At 36.8% G+C, this 15,826-nt stretch overlaps 1 protein-coding gene across 1 annotated transcript; it reads left to right on the top strand.

Moving 5' to 3' along the window:
* Window positions 1-803: 803 nt before the first annotated feature.
* LOC110614835 (vicilin Cor a 11.0101) lies at window positions 804-3,365 on the top strand. The gene is made up of 6 exons (XM_021756514.2): window positions 804-1,739; window positions 1,826-2,001; window positions 2,107-2,187; window positions 2,292-2,561; window positions 2,649-2,922; window positions 3,031-3,365. Exons 1-6 carry the CDS (start codon window positions 1,142-1,144, stop codon window positions 3,186-3,188), a joined length of 1,557 nt encoding a protein of 518 aa, XP_021612206.1. The 5' UTR covers window positions 804-1,141; the 3' UTR covers window positions 3,189-3,365.
* The last annotated feature ends 12,461 nt before the right edge of the window (window positions 3,366-15,826 follow it).

Raw genomic sequence — 15,826 nt, 5'->3', positions numbered from 1 at the left:
TAAACCAAGTTTGATGTATATGATGATGACCATACTAGAGCATTTGATGAGAGTTCTAGTATGAGTTTTATGTATACAGTTTATAATGAATGCATAGGTTGAGCTTGGTATATGAAAAATTTAAAATGATTATGAAAATGTATGATTATGTATGAGATTTTATTAGGTACACAGGATTTATAATAGGCTTGTTACGGGTTCCGGCGACTTTAAGTCGATCTGAATTCTAGCGCCGATAGCGGTCCGATTTTCGGATCATTATAGATTTGGATAGTTATAATCGGGTTTGAAATAGATTTAAATTTAAAAAATAATACTCGTTGCGTATTTGAATTAAATTCAAATTTTATGTATAAGAAATACACTTGACGAATCCGCTTATATAAATAATTAATTGAATATAAAAATATATCTATAATAATATTTATCAAATTTTTTATATAATTTTATTTAAACATTAAAATTTAAATATTTTTTAAAAATATTAAATTTTTTAAATAAAAAATATGTTTTATATAAATTATTAATTAAAATATATAAGACTAAACTTATTCAGATTTTATTTAAATAATAATAATAATTGAATTTAAAATTAAAATTTTATTTAAGTAATAATTGAGTTTAAAATAAATTTAAATAATTTAAATTAATTTTTAATTAAATTCAAATAAAATCAAATAATATTAATATAAATTGAGTTCAAATTTGAATAATTTAATTTTTTGAATAGTCTTACGTTTATATCTCTAGGTCTAAGTCTAGTATTACAGCGTTCACTTAAATCCAATTGAGATAACAATGACCATAGGTTTTATTGTCTGGGAGAGTAGTGCCACGTTAAGTCTACGTCCGAGACACATGGATGTGTCGTCGATTAGCCTTTAAGATCAATCCGCAAACGTTCAACTTTTGTCACTTCTCAGCTGTAGGACATAAAATTGTCCTTGCAATCTACCGTCATTCTATTACGCGGCCATTATGTTCTGGGCATGATCGACACGTTAGGAGTACACTCGTCCCCCTGCATGCAACTCCCTTGCCTGTTCTAATCCCTCTTCATTTCTCACTTGCCCCACTATAAAACGCCATAACCTTCCCCAATCCTTGTATCAAGAAAGAAGCACGAATCAAATTCTGTACAATGGCTGTCCTAGGCAAGTTTTCTTTAGTTGTTCTACTCCTTTCCCTTTTGGTTCTCTGTGCTGGCTTGGTTTTGGCTACAACAGACCCAGAGCTGAAGCAGTGCAAGGACCAATGTAAACGCCAACGTCAATATGATGAGGATCAGAAGAGAGAGTGCTTGGATCGATGTGAGAAGTATTACAAGGAGAAAGAGGAGCAAGAGAGGAAAGGAGAAGGACGAAAAGAAGAAGGAAGAGGAACGGGACGTCGCGATGAAAAAATGCAGGAGTTGTGTGAAAGCCCATGTGAGTGGCTATTTGGAGAAGGAAGAGCGCTTTGTCGCCTACGGTGCCGAATGAGGTATGAAAAAGACCATCATGAAAGAGAAGAGGAGAAAGAGGGAAGAAAAGAGAACCCTTATGTTTTTGAGGAGCGTCATTTCACCTCAAAAGCGCGGAGTGAACATGGAAGACTCGATGTTCTCCAGAAGTTCACCGAGGAATCAGGAGTTCTACGTGGTATTGAGAATTACCGTGTTGCCGTTGTTGAAGCAGCTCCTCAAACATTTGTATCTCCAACTCATTGGGACTCTGACGCTGTTCTTTTCGTGGCTAGTGGTATGAACATATCTTTGCAGTAGACTATATACTATATTTGATATTGATACGTACTCCGTTTATCGGTTTTATTGATTTTGGTGTAGGACGGGGAACTATAACTGGAATCCAAGAGGAAAAGAGACGAAGCTTCAACATCGAAGAAGGAGATGTCATGAGGGTTAGTGCAGGCACTCCTGTTTACCTAATTAACAGGGACGAAGATGAGCGGCTTTTCATTGTCTCTTTCCTGAGACCTGTCAATATTCCTGGCGAAACCGAGGCAAGTTCCCACTAAGATATTTTTGTAATCTTTTTATTTAGATTATGCACGAATTGCAAGCGAATCAAACGCCTGGGTCATTTTATAACGGGCTTCATGATACAGGCTTTCAGGGCACCCGGTAGTCAAGATCACGAGTCCTTTTACAGCGCATTCAGCTGGGAGTTGCTGGAAGCTGCTCTTAAGGTGTGTGATAAGAGCTACTGTGAACTTCTATATGTTTAATACATTGTCTTTCTTCCAAGTAAACTAACTGGGTCTTTGTTTCTACAATTTTGGCATCAATTCAGACCGACAGGAGGAGGTTGGAGCGCATATTGAATCCGAACCAAGAGATCTTTACGAAAGCCTCCAAGGAACAGATCCAAGGTATGAGCCAGCCTGAGGAAGGTGCCGGCATCTGGCCATTTAGAGGAGAATCAAGCGGCCCATATAATCTTCTACACCAGCGCCCTGTTCAAAGCAACAACCATGGTCAGCTTTACGAAGTGGATCGTAGGTATTACGAGCAGCAGCTTGAAGACCTTGACATAAGTGTCTCATTTGCCAATATCACACGAGTATCTCTCTCTCCCTTTTGAATTCCTTCCTATCCGCGACTCGAATAGGATGTATAATTCATGAAATTGTGTGGTGTATATGTACAGGGATCTATGATTGGACCCTACTACAACTCGAGGGCGACCAAGGTAGCTGTTGTTGTGGATGGTGAGGGCTACTTTGAAATGGCTTGTCCTCACGTTGGCCGAGAATCGCAAACCGGCTCAACTTATCAGAAAATAAGCTCGCGCTTGAGACGGGGCACCGTGTTCATTGTCCCTGCCGGACATCCGGTGGCTTCAGTAGCTTCACGGAACAGTAATCTTCAAGTACTCTGCTTCGAGGTGAATGCCAGAGGCAACACTAGGTATCCTCTTGCAGGTAACTAATCTAATATCCTCCTCGATCAATCAAATGAAGCTTAATTTTCTATGTCTCGGTAGCTTGAATTGAAGTGTGCTGCTGGTTTTATTTGACGTATGTTTGCAGGGAAAAATAATATTGTAAATAAGATGCAGAGAGAAGCGAAGGAGTTGGCGTTCGGTGTGCGAGAGAGAGAAGTAGACCAAGTTTTCGGAAGCCAAAGTGGACAGTGGTTCTTCCCGGGGCCGAGGCAGCGCCAGTGGGAAGGTCGCGCGGATGCATGAGCATGTGAAAGCAAAATTGAGGCCTTCTGCGGTTAATGCTTTTGGGAGGGAGAGAGGTGGTGAAGGCTAACCGACAGAAGGCTTGATTTTGTGGGGTTTTGTAATGTGAATAGTGTGATGTACATGTGATGAAATAATGGCAGGAAGAGGAGTATATATTATGTAATATATAATTTAATAAAATATATGGATTTTACGTCGCCGTCTTCTTTTTTATTCATGTGAATATTGTATGGCAAGTAAAATTTAAATAATAAGTGAGCTAAAATAAAATAAAATAAAAAATATTTTTTTAATATACATATAAAAAAGGCGATATGTATATTAAGTATATATATTTATATACTAGTATTAAATAATTAATAAACCTTGCATGTACTAACTTAGAGGAGATTTCTAAAATATATCATCTTCCCTACATATCTGAAAATGTTCTGATTAAAAAAGATAATTTTCCGAAAATTATCCTTATCCTCTTTTCCTCTTGTTTCTTCTCCCGCTATCCTTATCCTCTTTGCTTGTTTCTTCTCCCGTTATCCTTATCCTCTTTCTTATTTTATTTTTATCTTTTTGCAGCAGACAAAAAGAGCGGAATTGAACTTGAACTCGAGATGCATACTTTCTTTATTACCATATCCATCTTTCATTTGCTTTCTCCCATATGAGACAAAATGGAGAAACTCAAATCTCATTGCCTAGAAATCAGAGCCTATCTAATGAAAAGAGATTTCCTTGAGGCTAGTTACTAATGAAGGCTCCGCGGGCAGTTTTGGATGGCTTGGCTAAAGGTGGCAGCAGGAAAGGATTTGTTATTAAAAATTTCCCAATGAAATTGATTGAGACTACGATAAATCATCTGCAGAACTGAACGCAGCAAACTTACATACAATGCTTAAGAGGGAAAGTTATCCACCCTCAAGTTTCCAATCTGAACCTTTATTACATAAAATAGTCATAAAAAAATGTATGGTAGTTTCGTTTTATATGAACTCATTATGCGTCTATTTGCAGCAAATCTCTTTATAATATTATTTAATCAAAACCCTAAAAATTCCAGTCAAAATAATAATGGATAGAAAAGTAGCCACTAATCAGTTAGGGAATCGGTCCATGGCAGTTGCCGTCTAAATTACCCATGATTCCATGGCTAATGAAAAGTAAACATAGAATCGAAAAAAACCGATAAACTGAATTAATTTAAAATTTTAGATATTTTTTTTCATTTCATTTTTATTTTTAAAAGTTTGTTATTTCAATTTAATTTTAATTAGAAAAAAATCATTAAAATCAAACTAAATCCAACCAATATATATATAACTTAAATACTAAATAATATTTGATTTAAATTGAAAAAATTAGATAAAATTAATTAATTTAAAATTTTATTCTTTTTTTCATTCTATTTTTATTTTTAAAAAATTTTAGTTATTTTAATTTAATTTTAATTAAAAAAATTATAGTAAAATCGAACTAAATCAAACCAATTAGTAATAATATATATTATTTTTAATAATATAGAGATTAAACTATAAAAAATTGAAATATTTCAATTAAATTTTAAAATATAAAAAATAATGTATAAAAAATAAAAGTTTATTAAATCGTTCAATCGATCAAACTGAATCAAATCAAAACGAATCAAATCAATTTGATTTAAATTGATTTTTATTCAAAATCGATTCGATTTTTATAAATAATCAAATTTTAACTTTTGATTTATTCGGTTCAGTTCGATTTTGAATCGAAATTGACCAAATACTTATTTTTAAATATTTTTGAATATATTAACCAGAGGAGAGGATCGCACACATTCAAGAAGCGAGTCTCACAAAAAAAATCAGTGAACAAACCCTTGAAAAAACTATCCTCTGTTTGGCCGAGGCAAGCAGGCCATTTCGTGTTCAACAAAAGAAGTCGAGCAAAAGAAAACAACGTTATCTCCTATTCTCTCTTCTTGCTTTCTCTCTTTAATTGAAGTATTTTAATCAGACCACAGAATGAACCATTTCTCAATTTTACTTAAAGATTTGAATATAATTTGTTATTTACTTTTCTATGAAGTGCTTTGTATTTAAATTTATTAGTTTATATTTAAATCGGAACCCTCTAATTCCAAAAAAAAGGAAACATATCATCTTACCTTAACTTTTAGGCATAATTTCCCTTCTTTTGTTCCGTAGCCAGTGCACATATGGCCAGCCGTTTTCCACTAATATTAGTCTCAGAATACTAGGTAATAACATAAGAATAATAAAACTCATTGGATCGCGACACGTGAGTACAAGATGTGGAAAAAGTCTATATATTGTTTTATCCCGTCCGATTGAGCATTGGAAAGTCCAGGCCAGGGGATATAAAGATCAAAACTCCAACACTTTAGACTTTACTTTTGCCTGACTAGGCAAGTCGACCACTTCAAAGCTCAGAGTCAATGAGTAGACCTCTCTGAAACATACGAGATATCACTAGGGTCATGATTGTGCATGCGATAGGACTGACAGACATGACATGCACGGTGGATAGGCATGAGCTAACTGGCTTAACATTTATTAAATGATTGTTCACCATTAATGAGTCACCTTACATATTTGCCACAACACGCTATTGTCTAATCTGAGAGGACTTAAGCTAGAACATACCAAGATAATCGGAGTATAAATACTCCTGAACCAATCACATTCGGGGATAGATTTTAGCCTTAATAATTCATCATACATATAGATCCTTTTCCAAATCCACAAACTAAAGTTCAGTCCTATTAATTCTCAACCACCCAACCAAATCTATTAACTTTTCTGCGAATCAAACATTTGGTTCATGCATACCAATCTCATTGTACTCTTCAGATCTCAGTTCATCAATTGACACTTTTAGTGCAGCAGTTACCCACGCAGCTTCCTCTTTCTTAGCCTTCTTGATGTCGTGGAGGGCAACCTCCCGAGATCTCGCCATCTTGCTCTCCAACTCTATTAGAGTACCAAGAAGCTATATGGCAAAATGATAAGTAAGAAAATGACTCAAAATTTCAAAGCAAGAAAAAAGTAAGAAAACTCACAAGGACTTGTCTTTTAAAGGCATCAAAAAGATCCTCTCCTGTCTGGGCAGTAAATAAAGTCGACTGCTTGAAGGACTAAATTACTCTACAAATTGTGCTGACCATCTGAGGATCAGTCAGATTCAAGGGCTGCTTGAAAACATGATTACTAAGTAGCTTGGCGATAGAAGTAGGTGTGGAGTCAGGGCTCAGCTGAAAATGTACCCCTAACTCGTTGAAAATCAAGGCGGTTAAAAGATTGCCACTGGCCCTGACTGTCGGTTGAAGCCGGTCAAAAATAACCTTTTTGATTATCAACAATATTACAACTGCAGATCGTGGTGAAAGGATTGAATCCACAGGGATTTGAAAACTTACCTATCTTCCTTGTCAAGACCAAGAGAATTAACTAAAAGCAAAGAAACTGAAAGCAAAATAAAAATAAAGTACAATAAAAGTAAAAAGGGGGGTTTTGAGATTGATTGAACTGATCTAATGCTGAGAGCAATAAAAGAAAGCAAATAATAAAATAAAGAGATTTCAATAATGAGAAATATCTAGTTGAAGAATTGGATCCACTTCAGTTGTTGGGATTGATCATTGACACTTAGTTCCCTTGATAGATTCAATAGATTAGTTATGGAGATGGAAGACGCTTCTCACCACCATGTCTCTCCTTAATCATAAACCAATTAGGGAACGTCCTCTAATTAATCACTAATCAACAAGTTGCCAATGAACGTCCTTGGGCCTTAGGCATCAAAACAACTGTTAATTGCATTAAGAAATAGAGAGATCTAATCCTAGCTACCCAAACGCATGGTGACATTGCTAGATTATGCAACTTCCTTAGTTTCTACACCAAGTGTTCTTGTGTTTGAACAATCCAAGCAATTACGGACTTAAAATTATTCAAACTAACAATATATTATCTTGCAATCAAGAATCAAGTGGCCACATTGATCATAATAACAAAGCAATAATGGAATCCAACATGAAATTGCACAAATATTGAATAACCAAAAGATAAACAACTTATGTTCAAATCTCACAATCCATAAAACAACCAAAGTATCACCTAATCTTCAACTAGAATAAAAGGTTTCAGCCACTCATGGCTGAAACAAAACAAGAAAATAAAGAAAGGAAGAAGAAGAGATGGTGCCACTTGCAATCCTGTATGTGTGTCCAAGGGAGAGTAGAAAAAGCATGGGGAGGCTCCTTATGTGTCTTTTTATAGTTGAAAGTGTTGCCCTAGTGATAGCGGTTGTCGAAGCCGTCAAAAATAAATATATTAATCAATCAACAATTAACTTATAAACAGTGGCAATAGGGTCGAACCACAGAGATTTGACATTACGAATTTTTCTATTAATGACTTGGACAAATAACAAAAGTAAATAAGAGAGGGGGTTTGATTCGATGATAATGAATTAAAACTAAATAGCAAGATAAAGTAATAATTTAAAAGATAAGAATTTCAATGGGAAAAGGATTCTAGTTGAAGCATTGATGAATTTTAGTTTGTTTAGAATTGATTATTGACTTTTTGATACTCTTATTTATTTCAATAAGTTAGTTTAGGACGTGGAAGACGCTTCTCACAATCCAAATTCCTCCTTAGTTTTAGTTTGATTAGGAAATGTTCGCTAATCGAACTCTAGCTAACGAGTTGCCAAGAAACGTCCTTGGGGCTTTTAGCATCTAACAACTATTAACTGCATTAGGACTTAGAGAAACTCAACTCTAACCTTGCCAACCGCGTGGTCAAGTTTAGATTATGCAACTGATTATACTTGTGATTAAATAACCTAAGCAATTACGGACTTAAATTATTCAAACATTATATTACTCAAGCAATTAAAAGTAACAGGCCTTAATTGATTTTAAAAGCAAAGCAATATTATAGAAAGATCAAGTTGCATAAATATTGAAAATAAACAAGAGTTTAATAATGGAGTATTAAATCTCCCAATTCATCACAAATCTGAAATTTCCAACTTCAACTAGAAAGGAAAAGTGTTTAGCTACTCATGGTGGACAAAATACACAAAAAGAGAAGAAAAAAAAAAGGAGAAGAGGCTGTTGTGCTTCTGCCGAGTTTCTGCAGAATTTCCGAGGCTGCTGAGATGATTCTTGCTGGCTTAATTTCTGTCCTCTTTATAGGTGGAGAATCCCAATTCAATTAGGGCTTGAAAATCTCAATTTGACTTGGTCTTTGTAGTCTTTGATTCCCCTTTTGTCTTTGAATTTCGTTGTGAGTGGAATTTCTTGGGTGAAAGACTCTCTTGTGGCTCTTAGAATTGAGTTGGAACTGGTCTTGAAGAGTTTGAAGTATGGTAGGAATTCACTGCTTTTGAATCTGGAATTTTCCTCTATTCCCGCACTTTTGTCCGCCTCTGCTGTCATTTTGATTTGGGCAGTGATTTGCCCAAATCGCTTGCCCCAATCGCTCCCTGTGAGTCAGACCCAGTTTTCTGCTTCAGCTTGATTTGGGCAGTGATTTGGCCAAATCACTTTGATCCAATCATTTTTCCAGCTTTTTTTGCACTTTTTCTCCAACTTTCTATTTTCTTTCTTTTCTGTAAAAACACGACAAAAACCATAAATTAAACTGGAAAGTGTGTAATTAAGCAGTAATAAAGGTAATAAAAATGTGGCTAAATTATGTTTGATCACCTAGGTCCTTACTTGATGCCCAAGTTGAATTCTTGGCTGCCCAAGTGTTGCCCATACCGCCCATATCTTGCATTGATGAGGTGGAGCCTCTATTTTGAATTTTGAATTTTGAATGTGCAAGACTTGAGGTGGCATGTGTGACTTCTTTGGCTTCTTTGACAAGCTGAATTTGAATTTCAAATTTGAATGTGCATCTTCTAAAGATTTGGCTTCTTTAATAAGGAAAAGGATTCTTGAAGATCTTGAATTTTAAAGTGCTCTGCAGACTGCACTTTTCTTATTTGGCACTTTCCTTATTTGGCACTTTCCTTATTTAGCACTTTCCATAATGAGCTGAATCTTGAATTTGAATTTTGAATTCTCTTAAGGATTTGAAATTTGAATTTCAAATTACTTTCCTTATTTGCTCCATTTTACACAGTTTTAGGGGCTTTTTCACCAAATTGTCTCTTTACACCATTTTCTGCAGAATAAGATTAAAATCACAAAATTAGACAGAGAAAGTGTAAATTAACATCAATAACATCATGATAATATGGTCTAAATTATGCTCTATCAGACCCCCTAAGACGAGCTCTCCTTACCTTTGCCTTTACTCGCTTTGTCCAATGAAGGCTTTCTTGGAGGCAAGAAAGACAAAATTTCCTTCTGAGAGGGGACAAGCTCAGACTCCTTTACTAGCCTCTTCTTTTTGTCGATCGTCCCTACAGCAACAGTGGTCGTCTCCTTATTCAAACGAGAATTTTTTTTTCATTTCAAGCTCTCCCCAACCTCCTCAGTTGGAGAATAGCAGTCTGGGCTGACCACTGCTCTCACAATGGCAACCTCCGAGATACCCCTAAGAGCAGGAGCATCCTTGGCTACAGCAGGCATGACCTCAGTCTGGTCAGAGCCAACTGACTCGCGGTTGTCGAAACCGGTCAAAAATAACCTTTCTGGTTATCAACAATTTACAACTGCAGATAGTGGTGAAAGGATCGAATCCACAGGGAATTGAGAACTCACCTATTTCTCTTTTTATGACCAAGAAAATAAACTGGAACAATAATAAACTAAAAATGAGATAAAAACTGAAAGTGGGATTAAATGAGATAAACTGAAAATTGGAATAAAAAACTGTCAACAAAATAAAGGGGGGGTTTGAGATTGGTTGTAATAACTAATAATGAGAATAATAATAGAAAGCAAATAATAAAATAAAGAGTAATCAATAATGAGAAAGTTCTAGTTGAAGTATTGGATCCACTTTAGTTGTTGGAATTGATCACAGACACTTTGTTCTTTTAGGTTGATTCAATAGATTAGTTATGGAGATGGAACATACTTCTCACCACCATTATCTCTCCTTACGATTAAACCAATTAGGGAGCGTCCTCTAATTAATTACTAATTAACAAATTGCCAAGGAACGTCCTTGGGCCTCAGGCATCAAAACAATTGTCAATTGCATTAAGAAATAGAGAGATCCAATCCTAACTACTCAAACGTATGGAGATAACGCTAGATCATACAATTTCCTTGGGTTTTATCCCAAGTGTTCTCATGTAAGAATAATCTAAGCAATTACGGACTTAAATTATTCAAACTAACAAATAATTATTTTGCAATCAAAAATCAACGTAGATCTCAACAACAAAATAATATGAAAATTAAATATGAAATTGCATGAATATTGAATTCCCAAAAATTAAACAATATTTGATCAAGTCTCACAATCCATTAATCAACTAAATCTTCAACCAATATTCAACTAGATCAAAGAAATCAGCCACTCATTGGCTGAATTAAAAATAGAAAAATAAAAGGAAAAAAAGAAAAGAACCGAAGAAATTCTTCTTTCCGCCTTGCGTCGAGCTCTGCGGAATTGCCGAGAGGAAATTGAATTGTCGTGTGCTTCTGTCTTCTAGCCGCTTAAAGCTCTTTAAATAGAGCTGGAGAGACGCCCTAATTGGGAAATTGCGGTCCTCGTGAAGAGCTTTGAAGTGGGCCCATGTGCGGGAATGGTCCATCGTGTGCGGGAATGTGCTTTGGCGGGGCCCATGTGCGTAAAGGTTGGTGAAGGCGGGCCATTTGCGCGTTGGTGAAGTGAGAGTGTGAGTGCGGGCCCGTGTGCGTGGTTCTTAGTGCTTGGATGTTGAAGGCGGGCCATGTGCGCGTGGGTGAAGTGGGAATGTGAGTGCGGGCCCAAATGCTTGGCTTGGTCCACGTGAAGGAATGGGCTTGCTTTGGGGGGCCATTGTGCGTGCAAGGTGCGGGAATGGGCCATTGGAGTGAATGTGCGGGAATGGAGTGCTTAGGCTGCGTGAGTGGCAGGTCCATTGCATGAGCTTGGGCTGTCCAAGTGTGGTCCCATGTGCTTGTGGGCTGTCCATATGCGGGCTCAAGTGCTAAGTTACTTGAATACTTAAACCTCAAAATATTTTCCTCATTTAGCTCGTCTTGAATCCAACTTGGCAGCTTTACTCTCTTTCGCTCCAAATAAGGCAGTTTTAGAGGTATTTTCTCCAAATTGTCCGTTTACACCATTTTCTGCAAAATAATATTAAAAGCAATAAATTAAGCAGAAATCATGTAAATATTTATCAATAATATTAATGTAGAATGGACTAAATTATGCTCTATCACCAACTAAGGCTAACTCCAAGTTTGCCCCAATAGAAGACGAAGGAAGTATGGCTTGGGCGGGGTACGCTCCACCTCCAGCATCTCCACCTCCAGCATCTCCACCACCACATCCATAGCTTTCCTAGTCTTAAAAGCTTCAACAGCATCTCGGACGATATCCCAGTTGAGGGAGAAATTCTGAGGTGTTGAGGTTTTTTCCATAAGGACTATGGAATTTGCAAAAAGCACCAAAAATAAATTAAAAATACAGAATGACAAAGCAAATAAAAAGCAAGCAACGACATGAAAGAATGATCAGTACTAGTAGAATAACATCCCCCCCAGACGGATATCCAAACACTTGAAGACATTATATTTGAAAGGCAGGGAAGTAATTCGGGTAAAATGCAATTGTTTCCACCCGGAGAGGAAAGGGAAAGAGTTGCAAAAAGTTTCAACAACCCCCCATCCTAGCTCTAAGCCCTAGTCGAAGCTCCCTTGTGCTCCGACTATAGCAAAATACTACACCCAGTGCTTGATGGAGTTTTTATGGTCGATGAAAATGGCCAACCTATTCCTGCCACAAAAGCTCAAGAAACGTTGTTGGCCTTCAAAATCTTGAAGAAGGCCCGGAACAGACCTAAGGAAGGAGCAAAGCCCCAACTTCGGCAAATTGCCTCGAAGGCGCTCATGAATAAAATTGAATTTGGGATCAGCTGTAACGGCCCGGAAACTGGACCGCTACTGGCGCTAGGGTTCAGATCAACTTAAGGTCGTTGAAGCCCGTAGCAAGCCTACTATACATCCTGTGGACCTGATAAAATCTCATATATGATCACACAAAAACATAAACATTCCATGAACCAAGGCTCGACCTGTGCATATATCAAACTGAAAACATAAACCCATACTAGAACCCTCATCAAATGCTCTAGTATGGTAAACATCACATGCCTCAAGCTTAGTTCAAGTATAACTCATAACTAAAACTTTTACATAAGGATCATGTAAACAGGGATTACAAGGACAAAGCTAGGGCAAAGCACAACTTTACAACCATAAAATAACACATGCCCACATCTATACTATTACAAAGGATTATACCAGCAACTCAGTCGACTTTCCCGAACTAACTCTGATCCTGCAAACCTAGGGTTAGGAGAAAGGGATAAGCTACAAGAGCCTAATGAGCAGAACATAAAAACAGTTTAATAGACATATAATCGAATGAAATGTATCACAATACAAACAATTCACATCAAGATGGACTTGTCACCAGTAACCCTCTACAAATTTTAATAGTGCCCGACCCTCGACGGGAGCTCCTCAGGACTTCCTCTTAAACATAACATAATATATCCATAATGCTAGGGGCGTAGAATGGGCAGCCCTGGTCTTTCCATATTCATCATAACATATCATACTAGAGGGTTAGTGGGTCATCCAACATCCATCCACAACAACAGTAAATTATACAATGCATCATATTCGTAAATTCTAATGCAAACAACCTAATATATAAACATGGAATTTGTGATGCACGAGCATGCTTAAAAAGTTTGATTACTTTGAAAAGATAGTTCAGTTTAGTTCTACTCACCTCTAGCTGACGCTCGCCTAACACTGACGCAGTTATTTCAATACAGGCCTCTACAGTCTCCCAGGTCTGATCCTATACAGTTGGACTCAAATGAGGGACCAAACATAACCTTAATAAGACTCTAAACAACTCCCTCAAGAACCCTTAAAATATACAAAAATATGCATATAAAACAAACAAAGGAAGGCTGGGTAGGGGACTTTCGGCGACAGGTTCGACGGCCGAAGGTTCCTCACAGATCCGAAAGTCCCTGACTTTTGGAGGCAGGTTCGGCAGCCTAAACTCCTTCACAAATCCGAAAGTCCAAGACTTTCCGGAGCAGGTTCGGCGGCCTAAACCCCACACAGATCCGAAGGTTGGGACCTTCGGAGGCGGGTTAGGCAGCTAAAAGATTGCCTCCACAAGCAGGTTCGGCGGTCGAACATGGATTCTCCAGCAAGACAGAACCCGATTCTGCCATACGCACACATCCACCAAACACTATGATCCTCACACCCAACGACTCAAAATCATTCATACTCACTCAACATGCATCAGGGGCATAAAAACTAGCCTAATCCCCATCAAGCAATAACAAAAAAAGAACACAAGAGAAATGTTCATCATCAACCCTAACCCAAACCCTAAAACTTTAGATTTTACTATTTTATGCATTAACAACCCTTAATCCCTTTTAAAACTTATTTAAAACATAGGAAAAGCAAAGATCTAAACTTACCTCTTGGAGATTTAAAGGTAGCAGCAACTCAAATTTGGAGATGAGAAAAAATCGATCTCCGGAGGTCTCCAAGGTTTAAAACTCTAGATTTGAACTCAAATCTTCAAAAACAAAAGAAAACTCATGATTTTTATAAAGAAATTGAGGGAAAAACAACAAGAGCAACAAAGGGAGGGTAAGGACACACCTCTGCCCGAAAATGGAGAGAAAGTTCTCTCATTTTCGGGTTGGAGGCCTCTTATAGGTGGCTGGAGAAACCACCTTCGACAGCCAAACAGGAAGGTCCCGCGGCGGCATGGAGGAACCACATTCAGCGGCCAAAGTTGAAGGTTCGGCGGCCGAACCTAGGGTTTGCTCAAAAAAATTTTTCCTTTAAAACTCTTTTCTTTCTTTTAACACAAAACCAAAAATCATTTTAAGAAAACTTTGTTTTACCCTTCTAGAGAGATTTCAGCTTCGAAATTCTGATTTTTATTGGAGATTCAGTCGAAAGATTGGAATTCCGACTCCAAAATTTAGCTGGGTGTTACATCAGCATTCGAGACATGACCTGAAAAAACCTAAAGACAAAATGAACAAACCTAGAAATGGGAAAGAAAGGTCATAGTCAATCTGTTTTAAATAGAAGACAAGTCTCCTCTCAAATTGGCGTCCATTAGGTCAGGAAAATGAGGGAAGGAGAATGAGACAATTCGTTCGTTGGAGTTCAAAGCCCGAATGTAATGGATCTCCATAGAGAGGAAGGCTCAGGGGAAAGTTTCTAAAAGAGAGATGGAGGTGACCCTAGAAACTATTTTCTCAACCCGAGAGTACGATAGAGGAGCCATCGGAGGAGGGATGCATACCTGTAATTCGAAAAGCTTGGAAGAAAAAAGAAGAAATGAGGATGACTCTAAGAATAGGGAGCAAGTGTAATAAGAGCAGTGAAAGTGGAAAAGTAAAGGCAAAACCCTATATTTATACTTGAAATTAGGAATTAATGAGAATTCAAAGCACCGCGTTTTGGTAACCCAAACAATGATAGCCATTAAAGCACTTCTAGGACATCGCGTGCACGTGTTATGTGTACTTATAACAGCTCCTCACAACTCAAAGAAAATTAATGGACTCACACTTAGCAGTAAGGTGTTGAATATGATTCACTCCTCCAACCGTTATAAATAACATTTGGAGAAATAAAATGACATCTAATAACATAAAAATAATAGAGCTTTGAAAAGTTCGGACTAGGGAATGTAAAGATCAAACCCCCTGTACCTTAGAACTATGATCCACATATTATATTGAATTAAGATCTTATTAAAATTATATTTATTTTATCAATTTGTAATTAATACTTTGAATAATTAATTTAGTTTTATTAGTGTTTATATAAAAAAAGGTAATTACTCTATTTATTATTTTACAAGATTTTAATATGTAAATTTATTTTTTATAGGTATAAATTAATTTATTGTTATAAAATATTTTTACTTAATTTAAATTTTAATTTAATATTTTACAGTAATTTTTTTATTTGAATTTAGAAATAAATCATCTTTATCGATTCAATAATTAACAATAAATATATTAAAGTAAGTACTGTTCAGGATGTATGAAGCCAAATAAGTATTTATCTTCCGTATGATGTCCTTAGATTGCTAATGGAGCCTTTGTTTGACATAAATCTGGGCATCAACCAGACTGACAAGGAGATGTTGGAGCATATCATGTCTAGTGATCACACAGAAGTCATTGTGAAAGCCTCCAAGCGCTAAGGACATCATAAGGAACAGATCCAAGCGCTAAGCCAAGAGGAAGGTCGCGGCAATTCAACCGCCCCCTTCAATCTTTTGGACATGCAACCTCTTGTTCATAACTACTACGGTCAGATTTTTTATGTGAGCCCCACTGAGTACAGAGCGCTTGAAGACCTTGACATTGGTGTCGGCTTTGTCAACATCACCCAAGTAATTCATCCCCCTTTTCGGACAAATTGATTAAAAGTGCGAAGAAATTCATGA

The sequence above is a fragment of the Manihot esculenta genome, chromosome 5, assembly GCF_001659605.2.
Source record: "Manihot esculenta cultivar AM560-2 chromosome 5, M.esculenta_v8, whole genome shotgun sequence".
Taxonomy (NCBI): domain Eukaryota; kingdom Viridiplantae; phylum Streptophyta; class Magnoliopsida; order Malpighiales; family Euphorbiaceae; genus Manihot; species Manihot esculenta.
The sequence above is the reverse complement of the archived record's forward strand: the minus strand, read 5'-3'. Positions and strand labels throughout refer to the sequence as shown.